The sequence below is a fragment of the Ambystoma mexicanum genome, chromosome 12 (genome assembly GCF_040938575.1).
Source record: "Ambystoma mexicanum isolate Mex_15411 chromosome 12, UKY_AmexF1_1, whole genome shotgun sequence".
In the NCBI taxonomy this organism is placed as follows: domain Eukaryota; kingdom Metazoa; phylum Chordata; class Amphibia; order Caudata; family Ambystomatidae; genus Ambystoma; species Ambystoma mexicanum.
Window position 1 is genome coordinate 1,239,964,404 of NC_090936.1, and position 20,299 is coordinate 1,239,984,702.

General features: G+C 48.3%; 1 protein-coding gene across 1 annotated transcript in view; it reads left to right on the top strand.

Moving 5' to 3' along the window:
- LOC138513127 (uncharacterized) overlaps window positions 1-20,299 on the top strand; it is a 1,268,315-nt gene that overhangs the window by 221,797 nt on the left and 1,026,219 nt on the right. Inside the window, exon 5 of the mRNA XM_069627773.1 lies at window positions 16,353-16,521. Coding sequence (XP_069483874.1) covers window positions 16,362-16,521 — 160 coding nt within the window. The 5' untranslated portion in view covers window positions 16,353-16,361. The remainder of the gene's footprint in view (window positions 1-16,352; window positions 16,522-20,299) is intronic.

A 20,299-nucleotide genomic window follows, 5' to 3' on the forward strand; every position in this document is an offset into this window, starting at 1 on the left:
AAGCTGTTGGCCAGAGATCAAGGACGCTGCAGCAAGAAGTAACTGCGGGTACAAAGGGAGTCAACGAGGATAAGCAATATATGCAGGACATATTTCTCTTAGATTATGTAATGAGTGAACATTTGCCAGTGCCAAATATTGATGATTAAAGATGCTTAAAGCATATGTGAGATGGAGCAACCAAGTCTCCAGCGGCCGAAGAGGGTAGTGACACTCAACATAATTAAATCAAATAGCAATAAATGGAAAGTGGATATGGACAAAATCACGGTCTCTTCATACGTGGTGTAAGACCAGAAAACAAGACCTATTAATGCATGAGCTCCAGACGAAGATAAGAATGTACATTAACTCCCCTTAAAGTTCCAGGGAAGAGAACATCCAGCAAGGTCAAGTTAATGGGACAAGCCTTGGCTGAAGGCTTGGCTGATGAGAGATGGTAGACTAATTGGGCGAGTGGGAAGTAGTCTGACGATCTCTGCACCTGGGTTTCATTTTGCTCACATGCTGCTAACGAGCCGAATATCCAAGGTTGGGGGAGAGCGCCAACCAATCAGAGGGCCTATGCAATGGTGAGCATATATTGTTGCAGAGGCCAATCCGTGGCTGTTATGCTGCTATAATCTGTATTCTACGTAGTTAGAGGGAAGTTTGAAGGTATGTCTACTATATGTGGGGCAGCCAATGATATTACTAACTCTATTAGAGAATATAAGTAGATATGTTCCCCTAACCAACCCCTCCATCGATAGATCGATAGTTTTTATTATTTGCCACGTATGATGACATCATAGCTGACGTGCATCGACGTATAAAGCCTATGTGCAACTGAAATGTAGTTGAGAGTGTGTGGACTACCATTTGTTGTTCACGAAGTTTCCCTACTTTATTGAACTGATTAAGTATTATTTTGCCATATTCTTTGAGTCTGTCCGGTTATTTGGGTCCTAGGTCATTTATTATGGTAATCCCATTCTGCGCATTAGAATGCCCAAAGGTACTAGAGCACAACCATATTGACCGTCACCCTCTCCCACCTCCGCATCTAGCCAACCTGTTCCCTCTGTGATCACAACTTCTCCTCTCCCAGCATCCACACAGAATCTAACCCGCTGACTTCAAACAAACAACTAAACAGTCGTCTAAAGTGCATTCTCATCAACCTCGGATCCCACACAAAAATGCCCCAATATATACGACCTAATCTCATCAACATGCCCTTTCATCACTGAAACCTGGTTCTCCCAAACTTCCGGCTGACTTCACATGAAGCCTTCCCCCCGAACAGGCCCACAACACAGACTGCAAATCCCTCTTGGTAAAATTCCTGCTCTCCCTCTCTAATACTTGAAGCTTCTTGCTCATCTATTGACCCCCGGCACACAATGGAAGCTTTGTGGAACCATCAAGTGACTCCATAGCAGCCACCCCACCTCACAGTATCTGAAGATTTTAACATCTGGTTCGACTTGCCACATTAGCCAATGACCCGACCACTACTGGACAACCTGGAAGCTCACTCTGTTGGTCACACCCTAGATGCAATCTTCGGTTCACCAGACCTCCTCACAACACTACCACCATGCCCGCTTGCCTGGTCTGATGACTCTGCCATCCTCTTCAGCTCTCCTCTGTGGAAAACACCCGCCCCTCCGGCAGCTTTGGTGCCACTAACCCAATCCCGCTGCTAGAAGGGAATCAAAGTGACTCCTGACCTGGCAGAGATCCCTACTCGCCTCCTTGACCTCCACCCCATCTAGTCGGGTAGATAACCATCGCTAACTTCAATCACTGGCTCGCAGAAGCACCCAGCTCCTTCTCTGCCATCAGATGTTTCTCTAACAGACAAGGCCATTCACCCAGATGCTTCACCCCAGCCCTCAAAAACTAGAAAACCTTGAACCATATCCTGGAGTGCAGCTGGTGTGCAGACCCATCGTCATCCAGCATAATGGCCTATGCCTTCCAGATCAAGTTTTTTTGCACAGAAATAGGCAAAGCCCAAAAATCCTACTATTGTAACTGAATCTCCAAAGCCCTGCACCCATCGAGGGAACTCTTCAAGCTCATGTTCAATGCCCCAGTTTGCACCACCAACACTCCCAGCCACACCTAATCTCTCTGTGACCCCCTCTCAGACCACCCCAAAAACATCCCCTCTAAAATCTCATTACTCTCCCCCTCTCCTCCCACCTTGTCCATATCAGAGCCCCCACCATCCTCCCATTCTTCTCTACCTTCTCCCCACCCACCCCCCAGAATTCCTCAAAGTAATATCACTCATCTGAGCCTCAGGATCCCCTGGGCAGCCTGCTAAAATAAATCTAGACAGCCACCTGTGCCAGTGACCTCGCAAGATCCATCGTCAACTCATGACTCACTTCCAGTACCTTCCCAGCAGAATTTAAGACCCCTGCATCAAGCCTCTCCTCAAAAAGACCTTCCTCGACCGTCTTGTCCTCACCATCTACAGACCCATCTCAAACAATCTCTATATAGGTAAACTAGCTGAACAAGCAGCATAATCTCAACTATGTCTCTACTCCAAAACCAATCAGGCTTCAGACCTTTACGAGGAACTGAATCCTCCCCAGTCTCCCTCTGGGACGACCTTAAAAGACACTGAGACTCAGAAGGCTGTGCTGCCCTAATCCTACTTCACCTTGCAACAATGTTTGTCACCATCAACTACTCCATCCTCACCAAACCCTCTGCATCAGAGATTCAGATCTGAAGTGGATACCCTCCTTCTTCTCCAACAGATCTCAAATAGTACACATGCCTCCGTTCTCCTCAGCTCCCTGCCCATCACCCATGGAGTGCTGCATGGCCCGTCTTTCTCATTGATCCTCTTTAACCTCTACCTGAGCCTGCAGTCTGCGCTCATTTGATCCCATGGTCTATCATGATACAATTACGCAGACAACACCCAAATCATCTTCAAAATCCCAAACAGCCCTGCATCTTCCTCCCCTGATCTCGCGATCGAACACTGGATGACCACAGATCACCTCCTACTCAATCCAGGCAAAACAGAGATCATGCTATGTGGGAAGACTGCCATCTTCCCTCAGCCCAAGTCCTGGACGCTCTCCCTAGGCCCACTTTCCGCCACCTCCGACACAGCAGAAAATCTGGGATTCCTTATGGACGCAGACTTGACCTGATCACATCCCATCAACTCCTTGGTAAAATGCTCTTATCCACAGATATGCATCCTCTGCCGCCTTTTCCCTTACCTGACCTTCCCACAGAGAGTCTCTGCGATCGATCGTTGCCATCATCCTTTCACGTCTAGACTACGCTAACACTCTATACCTAGGGGCTCCTGCACTGCGAGACTCCTCCTGGCCTCATGCCCCAGAAAGCACATCTCCCCCGCCCTCTGTGTCCTTCACTGGCTTCCGATTGGACAGCGATCCTTCTTCCAGGCGATGTGCTTCACCCATGAAGCCTTTATCCGGAATACCTGCAGCATATATGTGCACGCTATAGGCCTAATAGAAACATCAGCTCAGGCTCAGCACTTCTTCTCGTCATTCCAGTGGCAAAAGGAACCCGTATGGGGGCTCTTCCTTCTCAGTCCAAGCTCTCGCCATCTGGAACTTCCTCTCATTAACAATCTGCCCCATAGCGGAGCACCTCGCCTTCAGGCAGGCATTGAGAACCTGGCTCTTACCGTCTGCACCCTCATACAAGTCCAGATCTCATGACCAACTAGAGGGCTAACCGCCGCCCACTGTCCCGCGCGGGGAAATCGGGCGCACAAGGTGAGTCAGTTAGGTGGATCATGGCACTCCTTCCCATGTCTATGCAATGTACATCCCATGACTAAAACTAACATGCGTCATCCTTCTTCAGCAGACCCACATGCAGTGCATCCCACGGAATACAGCTGAGTCACATGAAACATCTGGCCCAGCTCTTCACATAGCAGTACACCCTGGAGATACACGCTGCCTTGCCCTAAACATACATCACCCTCGACCCCCAAGTGCTCGGACCCATAGAACACAGCCGAGTCCCACGGTCCAACTCTTCACATAGCAGTACACCCTGGAGATATACGCTGCCTTGCCCTAAACATACATCACCCTCGACCCCCAAGTGTTCGGACCCATAGAACACAGCCGAGTCACACGGTCCAGCTGTTCACATAGCTTGACTCTTGACCTTTGACACAGCACGCGTCCTGACGCTGTGGTTAGAGACCTGGCCACTCTACCTACCTGCATTCTGGCTATAAATACACACCTGCAGTGCACCGTTCCTTTCATTACTTTCAACACAGACTACGGTCTTCCGAAGGGCGTTCACCCTCATGGTGCTTCGAGGGCATAGCAATGGCAGCAGGCGCTATGCAAATGCCACCTAGCATCACATATCATGTGCAGCAGTTACTTTTCGAGCATTTCTGAACAATGTGGCACTTTTCTTATTTGCGATAGTGTCTTTGCGGCGTCAGTAAATAAGAGACGAGCTTCTGCGCACTGAGAATCGAAGTGTGCAGTGGATGCGAAGGACAGCCCAGAGGTTCTGTTCTTTAACTCCTTACCTGTAAAACCAGGGGTTTGGAAAGGAGAATCGGTTTGCGGTCCACCTCTTGCATTCCTGGTGTTTGCCAAGCCGTTAATCAGGCACATGCAAAAGTCGAAGCGTTGTGATGCCAGGCCGCCACATTTTCACGTTGACCAATACGGTGCTTTTTGAGGAAAGTGTTCATCCTTTGTGGAAGAACACTTCTCTAGTTTTGCAAGCACTTCAGATTTGGGCCCAGAACGTGCCCTGGGTGAATGTCTCGGAACCTATGCGCTTTTCCAAGCCATGAAGGAGGGTTCCCATGGGCACTTTCCATTTTGCCGGACATGGCAATCATGCGAATGTAACGCCCTTTCTTCTAATGCCGAGAATGATGCGCTGTATAAGCGAACATGGCACTGAACCGTAGAATTCCACTCTTCTATTTATTCAGATTGGGTTCTAAGTGAGGCCGAGGAGCTGCAACGTGGAGCAAAGTCTCGTATATAAAGGTTCCGCCGGTTACCCCAGTGTTAGCCCCCTCACCCCCCCACCCCCGCGCCCGCGTGTTCACCCCTGCATGTCAGGATACCTCTGGGTTCATGGACATCACTGAAGTGGAAGAGTCTGTAACGAGGCCCGGCTTCTGTTTGCGACTTGGAGGCTTCGCAGCGAAGCCACAAGAGCAGAGCAAACAGGCCGAGCTCTGTGCACCTGCCCCCCCCCGTCCTGCTCAGTGGACGCACAGAGATTACATTACTGTTCAGATGAGTAAGAGGGGCGCCCCGGTGCTCTGCTGCGCGGCCTGATGCGTGTGCCCCCCTCCTTCCAGCCGCTGCCCGCTGGCACAGATGCCCCCGCAGAGGACCCTTCACAGCGGGGGCACTGCTTATGATCGGAGCACATTCCAAGACCAGAGACGCGCACTGAACGTGCATGCCAGGGTCAGTTCTCAAGTGCACAGGTCCTGTGAGAGGCCCTCTGCTGCGATTCAGGGGGCCCGATCGGGGCGACTCTAAAACCCCCTGGGGGCTGGTATATCCACAGCACCCCCTGCCAGTGCATGGAAACAAACACGCAATAATCAATGTAAATGCCAAACTACCGCTACACGTACAGTTTCTATTATTATCTGTCAAAGGTCTCTCTTTCCCTCACCATGGCCTAAAGAGAAGCTGGCAGAAAGAGAAACTGGCAGAAAAGAGAAACTGGCAGAAGAGAGAAACTGGCAGAAAGAGAAACTGGCAGAAGAGAGAAACTGGCAGAAGAGAGAAACTGGCAGAAAGAGAAACTGGCAGAAGAGAGAAACTGGCAGAAGAGAAACTGGCAGAAGAGAGAAACTGGCAGAAAGAGAAACTGGCAGAAGGGAGAAACTGGCAGAAGAGAAACTGGCAGAAGAGAAACTGGCAGAAGAGAGAAACTGGAAGAAAGAGAAACTGGCAGAAAGAGAAACTGGCAGAAGAGAAACTGGCAGAAGAGAAACTGGCAGAAGAGAGAAACTGGCAGAAAGAGAAACTGGCAGAAGAGAAACTGGCAGAAGAGAGAAACTGGCAGAAAGAGAAACTGGCAGAAGAGAAACTGGCAGAAGAGAGAAACAGACAGAAGAGAAACTGGCAGAAGAGAGAAACAGGCAGAAAGAGAAACTGACAGAAAGAGAAACTGACAGAAAGCGAAACTGACAGAAAGAGAAACTGACAGAAAGAGAATCTGGCAGAAAGCGAAACTGACAGAAAGAGAAACTGATAGAAAGCAAAACTGGCAGATAGTGAAACTGGCAGAAAGCGAAACTGACAGAAAGAGAAACTGGCAGAAAGACAGATAAAGAAGAAAAGATATGTGTGGAAAAAGTGTGCTATTACGCTGCTCAGCGCATTATTTGGTTATATGCAAACCATGGAAAACCTTTCATTTCAGTGCGCATTTATCAGCAAGAGACTTACAGATAAATGTGCAAAGAAAGGGAATGTTTTGTAATTTACCTGGACGCCGGCGCAGCGTCGGTTCCTCTCTTCTTCCCCAAGGGGGAGCAGACAGGCCAGTCCAAAATGGAATTCCTACTGCCACTAAAGTGAAGTGCATTCTCCAATCTGCGTGCACACACCGTGCGCGTGCGTCGAGAAAAAGGCCCCTGATCAAATACCTGCTTCTATACACCTGGGCAAACACGCTCCTAGAGTTGCTTCATTCTGGTCACTAGTTTGTGAAAAAAATCATAATAGCACACTTTTTAAAATGTTCACTGTGTGCATTTTATACGTACAAAGTGTAAATGCTTTAAACCTCATGTTCCATTGTAAACAAATATATATGTTTTTGGAATTACCAACATTGAAATATATATGGTTTTAAAATCCTCCTTTGTACGATGGCCTGTGGTCCCTATAGGGAGTGCTCACCTCATCACGCTGGTGGTTCCCATAGTTACTGATGAATAGGAACACGTGTGTGCTGATACAAAGAGTGAAATCGACTTAAATGCACCCCTTCAGGGAATTGTATTCTCTATAAACTCTCACATTGAATGGACAGCGCAAGGTTTGTAATCCGTTTTGGGCCACAGTTTCCTTTTAAACTATTGTGGTGAGCCGTGCACGGAGGTCTCCAGCACTGTGCGTGTGACGTCTTTTGGAGCCAGGGGCAGCCTGCTTTTGCACATTTCACCCCCCACCCCTCGGAGGCATAGCCAGGATTGTGTAACAAGTAGGTCCTGGAGCTAATGTAGTTGGGCCCAGTACAGTGACGTCAACGTGTGTAAATGCCCATAAGCCGGGGTGTGATGGGGTGTAGGACATGTTTACATGTAGCGGGGTGGGGGCACATAGTAACATGCATACATATTTAGCATATTTTGGCATTGGACCTCGGGTTGGTTGGTTTTACATTAGGTCATTATTTGGTGGAACATAGGGCAGTGGGTGGGAGATACCCAGTGGCATCTCCACGAATCAAATTTAGGGGGGGGCAGTATGCTTTCCTAAACCTCCCATCCCAAATCACAGAACATTCCATACACGGCTAGCCGCTTATCTTCCTTGAAGCCCCAGGTGCCCAACAATGACGTGACCAGGGAACCACTATTGTGTCTGAATTTCAGGGATTTTTTTGCTTTGGTTATGCGTCTCCTTGTAGTTTGTTCCTTGAGCGAGGGCAGTAGTGCTCTAAATCTTCACCTGGACATCACAAAACCCTGTGCCCTTCAAAGGGTGCAACCCTACCTGCCCTCCCTACAGCTAACATTTCGTTCCCACCATGGTCAGGCCCTGCATCTTGATACAATTAGAATATATCTGAGCATCGTGGGTGCCTCTGACCTCAACTTCTCTCTTGGGGTTGGGAAAAAGATTTCTCTTGGAACTAAGCTAAACAGAGCCGCAGCTCCACGTCTGGGCTTTCATTCTGTTCATTATGTAATAGGCCTTAAAATCCAATATGGCGCCACTCCAGCCATGGTAACATGCAGACCTCGCTCTTACCGCAGTGCCTGTCTGACTCCATCTTCTACCTGCTCCAGCTCCCTCCTTGCACCTCGCTGGAAAACATAACTTTGTGTACTAATTCTAAGCACAGGGTCCATGACAGTTCCATATTTATAACCTCTGCACCCTTAACATTCATATATTTGCTGCTCCTTCTGTGTTGCAATATGTGGGTAACTAATAGGTGTCAAAACAAACTATGAGTGATACGGGCATCTTCTGCTGCACAAAGCTCGACCTGCTCACACTGTGGTACATGCTAATAGGCTTTTCTCGGCCTGAGCCTTCTTGCTTGGCTGGGATGTGTGAGAAACCTGAGGGTATACTCCAGAGCAGACCTTGAAAAGCCCTTATTCAGGTTGCTTGGGAAGGGCCAACACTCCCAGACCCCAACCCTAGGAGTGGACGAGCAAGAGAGGATCACCTGGATGGGGGAGCCCTGGGTTATGCTCGGGGAAGTGCCTCAATTCAGTGGGCACAATAGAGGAGCCATACCCCATGTTGAAGGGCAGCTATGCACGACAATGCAAGGAGTCAATTCGCTTGGCACATTAGAGGAGCCATAACTCAATGTATTAGTAGTAAGGATTGGCAATAGGTTTTTCTTAGTATAGGCCCTTTTTATTTGACAAAGACGCCATTGGGACTGCCTTATTTTTCATTTGATGATCATAGCTACCTCCCATCTTAGATTTAGGTTTAGATTACGTGTTTTTCTACCCTGCCTATACAGTTTAATAAACACACTTGAACTGTGATCACATGTGGCTGTATTTTCTTGATACCATGTCATCCTTACATATGGTGTTAGCAGTGGGATGTGACTCAATTGAAACAAATTGAGGAACCTACCAGAATTCCAGAAAAAACAACTGTGGGGAAATTGATCTACCTCCCAGAGACTCCACCTTTAAAATGGGGGTTATCTTTCTCCTTTTAACGCCCCAGGTGTGTTCCCCTGAGCGGACAGCAGTAGAGGGCAATAATTATCACCTCCAATGTCCCTAAAACTATTGGATACGGGGAAAGATGAGCTTGTGCTCTCTCTTGGCTTACACAATGATTTTCCTACCATCTCAGCCACCTACATGGTACCCTATAAGAAGAGGGGTGTGGAAATGTTTTCCCTTTTATCTTGTGTAAATGATTTAGAATTAGCTTTCCTTATTTTCTCTTCAACTCCCAAAGAAATGAATCGAGGTGTAATCCTGGGGACCCTTATATATGACCACATATGGAACTCTCCCTCTAAAATAACCATTCAAAGCCCAGGTTGGTTTGATAAGCTTCCGATAGAGCATCCCTTCCTCTCCCCTGAACTCCCAGATCCTGCAACACTGGAATTGGAAGCCCTAAAATGTCATCCTCTCCCCTGGCCTAGGAAGTACAAACATCCATTGTTGGAGAAACTATTTGTGTATTCATTGCAGGGCAAAATAAAAGGTGCACAAGATACATCAAGCTCCCCCAGGTTAAGGACAGAGGAAAATGAAAATAAGGGCGGTGTAGAGAATGAAACACACAGAGAACCAGAGCTGACAAAAATGCTCAAAGAGAACCCAGTGTATGAAACCTTGGGAGGAATATCTACTCATGAAACATCAGGAGGTGCTCTAGAGACCCCTTCTACAGAAACCAAATCCCCAAACCCCATCCTTACTATTCAGAGGGAATAATAAGGGGCGAGCAAAACAGAGAAAGAGGAAGAGCTAATATTAGCTTGAGAAAGGGAAAGATCAGTGGAGCGAAAGAAAGAGAAGTAAGAGAACTCTTGAAAGCATCTCCTTCGCAAGCCCTGATTTACCAGGAAAGGCTTGAGAGTTCCAACAGCGACAGTCCCCATTATGTGCTGGAAGGCTTGGACCAACATTCTAGGTGTTCCAAGGTGGAATTCCCACATGAAACCCCACTGTCCAACCAGCATAGGGGAAGGGTATGTGAGGAGCCTGAGGATATACTCCCAAGCAGACCTCGGGAAGCCTTATTCAGTTGGCCTGGGAAGGGCCAACACTCTCAGACCCCAACCCTAGGAGCGGACGAGCAGGAGAGTATCACGAGGATGGGGGAGCCCAGATTATGCTCTGGGAAGTGCCCCAGGTGAGACACGGCACTAAGAAGAGGACGAAGTCCCCGAGATTCTCCCTGGTTATTCCACATCTTCCTCCCTTCCCCCCAAATACGCCCCTGCAACTAGGAACCCTGTTACCCTCAAAATCACAACTCCCAGAATCCTTGTTTTCCTGTTTTCCACCCAAAAACTCCCCATCCTTTGTCTTCCCATCCCTCTGATTATCCTTTTCAAAACACCCAGTCTAGTCAGATGAAACACTACCATTCCTACAATCCCCTTGTTCATTTCAAGATAGTAATCCCATTCATTCCCATTTATTTCATAAACTCTACCAAACTAACCTTTCTGAAACCACCTACCCCCCTAGAACAAAGAATACTATACCCCTTTTCATAATACCTTCCCCCATTCTACCACGCAGAATACTCAGGAACTTTACCTCCCCACTTTTCTGACACAAACACTTTGTCCCGACACAAAAGACAAGGGACTAAAACCGTTTACCTGACATGTCCCAACCCAATGGTTAGGCAAAGTCAGGCAATTAACCAGAAGTGCACACACCTGACTCCCCCTTCCCTTCCCTGCAGGGATACAATGTGGAGCACGAGAGCACAATACGAGCAGGGCAGACCGCACGATGAAAGAGCTATCCAGGCACGGTAGTTCAAGAGGAGGAGAAAGGCGGTGAGAGGTGAGAGGCTAACAAGGAGAGAGGCGGCCCTGCCCTTTCCGACCCAGATCCGCAAGACCTCCCTGGAAGGAAACGTTAGACCGCGAATAATAGCCCAAGTGTGTTGCAGCAGATGTGAACGGTACATGGAGCGTGCCTATGCTGATGGGCAGGGCATGCTACTGTGGTACCGGCCTTGACTCCAGATATACTGAAAAGCTAAGCATTTAATCACAGGCGGGGAATCGAGGGGAGAACCAATAAGAAACCGATCTGTGTTGAATGAAAGTTGCAAAGTGGCACATTGAGAAAAGGAAAGTTCAAACAACTATAAATTGTTACGGGAAGACCAGTTGCAGAGGGGATTGCCACCATGTGGGTGCTCACTCGAGGGAGTCTGGTTGATCCCCTGTTGTTTGAAACTACTGATACCAGAAGGCCGTAGGAGAGCCGCCAAAAAAGGTCAAACAGGGGACTAGCAAAATCCTCATACAGTCCAAAGTCTTTGACAGGCAAACCATTGAGAAACACAAGGGAAGTGAATCCCAGAGCAAGAGAAAGCAAAAGGAATTGTGAGTGGCAAGAGTGAACCCGGCGGAGGGATGCCAATAAAGAGGTGCAAAGTCTAAAGACCTGAGAAACAGTGTGTTGACAAAAGTGAACCCGGCAGAGGGATGTCCACGGTGAATTGTTTAAAATGACATTAAGATTTGTGAACGCCAAGGTAAAAATATCTTTGCAAAAGGCTGTAGTGAACCCGACAGAGGGAGGAAAATCTTTGAAGTGGTCCGAGCCTGGAAGAATGAGATCCAGGGGTGAGAAGCCATCTCCCCAGCGACATATAAATGCAACAGAGAAATCATTGCTAATATAATCCAGAGTGAACCCGATGGGAGGGAGATTATATTCGAGAGGGGTCTTTGCCCGGAAGAGAGGGACCCAGAGGCGAAGAAGCATCACCTCAAGTGTAATTCGAAAATAACGTTTTGCTTGTGGTTTCAACCTATCAGATCCTCGGAAGCAGTAGAAACAACTTCTGAAGCTCCTGATATTGAGAAGAACTGTTTGAGGGGTCTGTGCCCGGAAGAGGAGGACCCAGGGGTGAAGCTATCATCAAACATACATTTGGAACAGAACGCTTTCTGTTTGTTATTTTTTAAACCCATCAGGTCTGTGGGCAAGAGAATTTTTTGTAGAAAAGAGACTTAACCACCGAAGTGACTGATATGCAAAGCGGAGCTGTTGTCTCGTGCTGGGAAGGTTCGAGAGTGTGCTGTGCTCAGGAGTCCTGCATTGTCCCATGCTCAAAACATGGGGAAGGGAGACCCCGGCTACCACATCCTGACTTATCTTTTGTGAACACTTCCTTCTATCTTGTAAATCTTATCCCACACCCTTTTGTGTTAGTGGTAAGGATTAGCAATAGGTTTTGCTTAGTATAGGCCTGTTATTTATTTATTTATTTATTTGCATTTATAAAGCACACAAGCAGCCGTTGAGCATCGTGGCACTGTTACATAAGTCTTACTTAGTTACAAAAGTGCTTAGAAAGCATACATGGTAGGCTACTCACAACAATGCAAAGAGTCAGTTCAGTGGGCACAATAGAGGAGCCATACCCCATGTTGCAGGGCGGCTGCGCACAACAATGCAAGGAGTCAATTCAGTGGACACAAAGACAAAGACTCCACTAGGACTGACTCATTTTTCATTTGATGGTCGTAGCTTGCGCCATCTTAGATTTAGGTTTAGATTAGGCATTTTTCCACCCTACCGTTACAGTTTAATAAACACCCTTGAACTGTGATCACTTGTGTCTGTCTACTCTTGATACCATGTCATCCTTACACATGCAATACATGCATCTCAACATTCCCCCTTCAGTTATTACTCAGCTGAACTCTTTAAAATCTGCAGGCAACTAGCCAACCCTTCTGCAGTCTCATTCTCACCCCAAGGCCTCTGCAATGCATTGGCCACCCACTTGACTACTAAAACCCAGGACATCCTGAGCACCCTTGCATCCCTCTTCCTACACCCATCCCCCACCCCCTTGCCTCCTATGGCCTCCCACCTTCCTGCTTCCTCTTTCTCCCCCTTCTCCCCTGTCACACCTGATGAGGTCACCAGAGTTGTATGCTCCATGAAGGTCCCCCCTGCTCCTCCAGAACCATTAAGGACAACATTGGCTCTCTTGCCTCTGCACTTGCAGATTTCTGCAACCCCTCATTTGTCACTCGATCTTTCCCTTCCTCCCTAAAGCACTACCTTGTGCGCCCCTTCCTAAAAAACCTTCAGTGGACCCCACTTGTCCAGCCAACTACCTTCCTATTTCTATCACCCCCTTCCTCTGGAAACCCCTGGAGAAGCTGGCCTTCCCCCAACTTACTTCACACACTGAACTTTTCAGCAGTCTCCACAACCATGAATCTGGATTCCGAGCACCCAGAGACACTGAAACTACTCTTCTGAACCCCCGTAAATAACTGTTATCATCTCTGGATTCTAACTCCCCTGCTGTCCTCATTCTACTTGATCTCTCCTCTGCCTTTGACATGGTCATCCACTCCATCATCATAAAATGGCTCCATGATACCCTGGGTATCTCTGAGCGGGCACTGGACTGGCTGACCTCCTTCCTAAGTGACCGTCCATCCCAGGTTACTCTGGACACCTCCTCCTCTACCTCTTTCTCCACCTGTGGTGTCCCCAAGGCTCCGACCTCTCCCCCTGGCTCTTTAACAATTACCTTGCTCCACTGGCACTCCTCATTTCCACCTTCTCTCTCAACTTCCAGTGCTGCGTAGATGACACACAACTCTTCTTCAAACCATCCATTGACCATCTAAAGCACCTCCAACAATCTCTAACTCCATGCCAGCAAGTTGGAGATCCTTCCTATTGGGATCCCTGCTCCCTCTTTATTCCCCCCACTCTGGCCACCCACTATGGGCTCTCCCGCTTCTACTTCATCTGAAGCCAAAAACCTTGGCGTCATCTTCGACCTCTCTCTCCTTACTGCCTCACTCAGGACATTGACAATAAGTCCCACTTTCAACTCTTCCTTCTCAAAGGAATTCTCCCTTTTCTCACTTTCCCCCAGAAGCTAAATGTCACCAGTGGCCTGGTTCTCTGTAGGCTAGACTACAGCAATAGCCTTCTCTTGAATCTACCCTCTTCCTCTCTACGACCCCTCCAGCTAATATAAAATAGGGCAGCGAGTCTTATCTTTGGACTCAAGCCCAGGGACCACATCTCTCCTACCCATAGACTCTTCACCGGCTCCCGGTTGCTGCACGGAACAAATAGAAATCCCTCTGCATCATCCACAAGGCTGTCTGGGGCCGGGGTCCACGCTAGTTGCAACTGGCTTTTGCTAAATACTTTTCTTCTAGACCTCTGCGGTCCTCTGGCCCCAACTCTCTGTGTGTAAATCGTTTTGCTAATGGAGGGAAGGAAACCAATCACTTTCTTCAGCTGGCTTCCTCTTATGGAACAGCCTCCTCCTTCCTCTTTGTCTTGAGCTAGACATCCTCAAATTCCAAAAGCTCCTCAAGACTTTTCCTTTTCACCTCTTCCTTCCCTTCTTCCCTCCTCCGCTAATCCCACAGTTAATAAGATTGGTGACCAGGGCCCTTATGTGTCCTTCAGGGCCCTCGCCTCCCACACCCAATAGCCTCCAGCCTTCAACTGCCCACAGCACTTGCCTATGCCACTGCTTGCCGGCACTTAAATACTTATTTCATCTGAATGCTCCCTAGCACTTCCTACACTGGGCACTTACACCTGTTGCTCACCCATGAGCATGGGCACTCCAGCACTTACCCCCACTCCCTCTTCCCCTCTACTCTCTCTGCACTTGCATGTTTTGAATGCTCACAAGGCCTAGTAGGTTCGTCTTAATCCTCCCGTGTATTACATTTCAATCCCATGTTCCCTCCCTGCTGTCCTGTGGGCGCTTTGAAACACAATTCACTTGTTGTATAAGCACCTAACAAATGCACAATAAAATAAAATAAAAAATTAACTATCCCTGCTACCGCCTTCCTTCTATAGTCATCATCTTTGGTAACCCACGCCCTACACACATGGCGTAAACTCCCCCCTCCTCTGGCATATACTTCTAGAGTGCCCATCATAAAATAACACACCCCCATGTCCTGCTATGTCAACCCAGTGCGCCACATGAGTCTCAGGGTTACGTGGAGGGGAGGTCAAGGTCCCCGGGCATCCTAAATCCTGCTCTACTTTCAGCATTCATGGTTTTACAACCCCATCCCATATACTAGTCTTGGTATACACATGTTTTGTGAGAGGAGATGCTCTGCCCCTTGTTATTGACTCCATCGTAGTCGCACTCTTCAGCGGCACAAACCAAAATCACGAGCAAAAAGAACACGATAGGAACGCGTAACTTTACTGCTATCTTCAACTACGTCGGGGCCTATGAGAATATTGAATTGAAACAGTCATCAGCATTTACTCCTGCTTCTTTCTCCACGGCATGCTTCAAGGTGTGACGGGCCCCTATCGCATGGGTCAAGATTCCATTATCTGCATCATTTGGGGGGCATGTATGTGTACAAGACAAGACAATTTTCTTGCACACTCCCCTCTCCATATCCGTGACCAAATCCATAATGTATCTGTTCCATGAGTCTTTTTTTATACTGTGACACTTTGCTCAAAGAACGTCAAGGCAATGGCTAATAGTTTTCATTTTTTATTTTGAAAATAGGTGTGTGCAACTCAATTGGGGTTCCCGGATTTGGGGTGGCCGCAGCACTTTACCTCGAACTTCAAGTGTGCTCTCACCTCTCAAGCGCAGGCTTCTCTGTTACACTCTGTTACAATGATTTCTAAATATTGTTATACTGCCTCCCGGAAGCCGCTACTGGCTGTCCCTAAGGGGGTCTAAAGGCTCTGGCCCTGTACCCCTCTCACTCAGTGACTTCCTGAGGGAGTTAATGGTTAGTCCACTTTCATTTGCACTGAGTCCCAATTGTGCTGTAACAATGATTGTGTCAGCCAGGCAGAGTAGGGCAGTGTTGTCTGTGGGACCGCATAAGTGGTTTTCAGTGGACTCGAAAAAAAGAATGCATTGATTGCAACTTCAGGGCCATATTATTGCACCCCTCTATATGCCACAGAAAATGATACCACACAGCGTACGTTGACAATATAATGATCCAAAACTGTATTTGCTATTTTACTTGTACTATGTTTGGAAGAAAACTTGAATGAATTAAGCAGAATTCCTTCCCCAGTGGCCCATTTGTACCCACACTAAACAGTCACCTCCATTTTTCAATAACATTTAACTCTTACTGTGCTGCATGAGTCCACGCTCTGTGCCTGCATTACATTGTGAATAGGGGATAGCCATTATATAAGATGTGTTGTCAGCCACATTGAGGCATTGCTGTGACCCCTGCTAAGCTGAGCTTGAGTTTTAAAGTCTGATTCACAGCAGAAGCTCAGGTGAAGGCATTAGCAAGAGGTCATGGCTTGTGAGTCTGTCTAAGGCTTGGGTCATCTCATTGGTCAATGCAGGGTGCGCTGAAGTTTGTTCACTGGGTGTGTTCTTCTCTCCTTCTCTGTGTACACCCTGTAGACTCAGCTAATGAGGTCCCCGGAGCTGCTCAGGAGTGGAACGGCACTCTCCGCCGCCGACCCTTTGTGCCTTCTTGGTGTTACCTTCAACGACGATGCAGACAAACATTCCGCTGGCATTGCACCCACACCTGACGAAGATGGTGACGGCTCCACGTCAGACGTATCAGGTATTGCTGTTAACTCGATTACAAACAGCTGTGCACCAGAGCATTTGATCTGTGCATTGTGAAGTGCATGCTTCGGATGGTTATCGTAAAACATGAAGAACTGTGTTACAGCCTATCCCGGGTATGCCAAAGGATCCCTTTCTCCAATGGTATTTGATGGTTAAGAGATCCAAGCTTTCTGATCAAGAGTTTGGTTTGAAAAAATATCAATTGAATAAAACAATAAGGATGAAATCGCACGTTGTTCACTCGCGGCAAATGAAGGGGACCCCAAAGGTAGGATAGGAGGCACCCCACATGGGGATTCAAGGCAGGGAGATTGTGTGGCGGGGGCCCCGCTGCTGTTGGGGACCTGTTGTCTACTCAGGGTGCTAGGGCAAGCGCGAGGAGCAATGATTCACAGCAGCACTCTTGTAGAACCAACAGATACATAGGGCTCTATCACAGCCTTGGCGGTACCCCTAGCTACTAGTACCGGACCACGAGTATCAGTATGGCCATAAATCCCCACTCCGCATGGGGTCCTTTGGACACAACGGGGTTGTTCAGCGCTAGTAGTGCCAGAAACAGGCAGACCGTTGTGATTTTAACCTCCAGTAAAAAGCTGGAGGTAAAACTCCAACTTTCTGCCTGACTTATGATTGGGCCAACCCTTAAATGCGGCGGTAATAGCGTTACTGTCGCATAGGGCATCATCACAAGTTGGGCAGTAGCCCTTAAATGCAGCGGTATTGATATTACCACTGCATCTAAGGGCTACCGCTCAACTCATGATGAGGCCCATAGAGTTTAAGGGTGGGTGTCTGGCTCTGTGTTGCTATGGCGGTGGCTGCAAATGACACATGCTGAAGTAATCATAGAGGTGGCCCTGTGCATGCCCACGGAGATCGACAGGAGCTGCACGCCACTGCAGAGGAGTCGGCATGGTAGGCTGAGTGGGCAAGGACCACTTAAAATCTGTAAATGCCCACTGAGCAGCGCAGTGCAGCCCTTTACAGATTTTAATGTCACGGCGGTGGGCCCAACTACATTAGCTTCAGGCTCCACTTGTTAGACAATCCTGGCTACGCCTCTGCGCAGCTATGATAGTTGCCAGCAAATGAGAGGTAAATAAAGGATAGAAGAGTAGGTCGGACTCGGAGCAGCACCAATGACAGAGCGTGCATTGGCTCAACGGGCGGGCTCTAGCACTGCCTATCCTTCACCAGAGGCGATGGGGAGTGGCAGCCAATCTGCTAATCTGACACTGGAGTACCAGGGCTGCAGCAGCTTTCATATTCACGGATCAGGAAGTCGAATTCCCCAAACGAATGCATACCTGCCAACATGCCCCATTCCAATCAAGAGATACTAGTCCATTCCTTTTTTCAACTTTGCATTCTGGGACTTTTAGTCCTGGCTTAACATGGGGAAATGTTAAATTGCATGTACCCCAATGCAAAGGTAAAAACCAGGACTGGACGAGTACCCCCAATGAAATGGGCACATTGGCACATTTGAATATAAGAATGCAGGGATTAGAGCAAGTAAATCGGATTAGCACAGGCAGGGCCTGGCTAAGTGGCGGCAGTGTCCGGGCGGTGTAAGAACAATTTGGCACACCCTACTCCCTTCGCGACCCTGATCAATGCTGGGGGAGGGGCATATTTTTTTCAACTCCCTGCTCTGGTGCCTGAGCCGGGAGCTACTCACAGGAATGGTTATTGAGTGCATGAGCACCCTATCCTAATGAAACCCACCTCGCTCCTGAAGGGAGGTAATCATCTCAATAGGGTGCCATTGTACCCTCTCTGCTCCCACCACCAGCCTTACTGTAAAGGGCAGCTTGAGATAGAGCCCAGCATTGCCACACAGTGTGTTGCAGCATGCCCCATGCTACTGCACTCCATTCCTTTTACAGAGAATTCATGGAACTGTAGCAATGTATTGTGCAGCTGCATTGTTGATTATAGACACCTGGTTGCCAAGGGACCCATGTCAACCGTAGCGCTTTCTTCTAATCCTCACAGTGCAGATTGCGGCGGCGCGGGGTCTCTAAGACTCAAGAGGGCAGTGAAGTCAGTGAAGGCTGGACCGATGCACCCTCAGAAAAGGACTGTGAGGACTGAAAGGAGTGGGTACCTGGTGGTACTAGAGAGTTGTTTGTGCTTGGGGAAAATATATTTGGTGCCTTGGTGAGCAACTAATGCCATGGAGTCAGATAGCAGCACTGTTTCTCTCAGAGTTTCATGCACAGCGGCCACATTGGCACAATAGTATCAAGATTCTTCTAAAGTGTATAGGACCCATTAATGATGCCAATTAAAAAAAGGAACGTGGCAATGACCTTTCTCTCTAATTCATCCATATTTCAGTTGCAAGATTTGATCCTTGGTCATCACGTTAAGATATTATGCGCAAAGGATCACGCTTCTAACGAGGGCCCGGTGGAGTCACTAAAATGCCCAATACGTGTTATTCACAGGGCACAACTTATCTACAAGTGACCTGCTGGATTGACTACATGTATATTGAACTCAGCACCCACAACAGGTCTCTTGACCTACAAGGAACCAGTTCACACCAGTGATTCACAAAGGTGACCTGTAACTTTCCTGGTGCTATGCACAATGTATGCACAGGCCACACCCCCTGAACACAGCATGCCTGACACCAGTCATGGTCGCTCGCAGCACAATTCAATGGGCCTCATTCCGAGTACGGCGCTAACCAATGGCGCTATTAACGCCTTGGTTGACGCCGTACCCGGACCGGCAGCGCCTTGGTGGATGGCGGAATCACCGCCCCATTCCAAGGTTGGCGGGGCGGTAATTCCCCATTCACCAAGGCTCTTCCCCATTCCCAAATGAGCCCCCATAGGGCTCAATGGGAATGGGGAAGATGCAAATAACGGTGACCGTTCATTACGGTCACCGTTATTGGCTTGGAGGCCCCTTTGCGCCCTCGACTTTAACACCTGCTCAAAGCAGGCGTTAAGGGCGAGGGCGCAGAGGGAACTCGGAGTCTCGTTACCACTATCCCTTACCGCCATACTCGGAATGAGGCCCTATGTGATGCTCCTCAGAGGGCAGTTATACAGAATGGTTAAAAAAGAAAAAAGAAAAATAAATGCCTCGCTGTCCGAAGGCACAGAGATAACCAGTCAGGCTAGGTTTAGAAATTGCAAGGCTGATGTACTGTAAAAAGACAAGCAACAGTAAAGCAGTCAGGGAAGGCAAACAAAAGCAAGGAGACAAGAGAAATGGGCAGACTGAGATGGAAAAGAAGCAAAGATTAGAACCAGGTCCCAGATGAACCTCTATTCCCACTAGGGGTGAGACTGCCCACGGAAAGAAAGGGAAGCTCAGTTCCTCTGTGCCAGCTACTCTTACAGGCACTCACCCAGCAGTGGCAGCCTGTCACTGATACAGACCCTGGAATAGGAAAGGGGAACTCAGTGCCTCTGTGCCCGTTACTCTTACAGGCACTCACGCAGCAGTGGGAGCGTGTCATTGGTACAGGCCCTGGAATAAGAAAGGGAAGCTCAGCACCTCTGTGCAGGTTACTCTGGTACAGACCCTGGAATAAGACAGGGAAGCTCAGTGCCTCATTCAGGTTACTATGTCACTGGTGCAGATGCTGGAATAAGACAGGGAAGCTCATTGCCTCTGTGCTGGATCCTCTTACAGGTACTCATCAAACACTGGGAGCCTGTCACTGGTACAGACCATTGGAATAAGAAAGAGAAGCTCGGTCTCTCTGTGCCGGTTACTGTTACAGTTACTCACCCAGCAGTGGG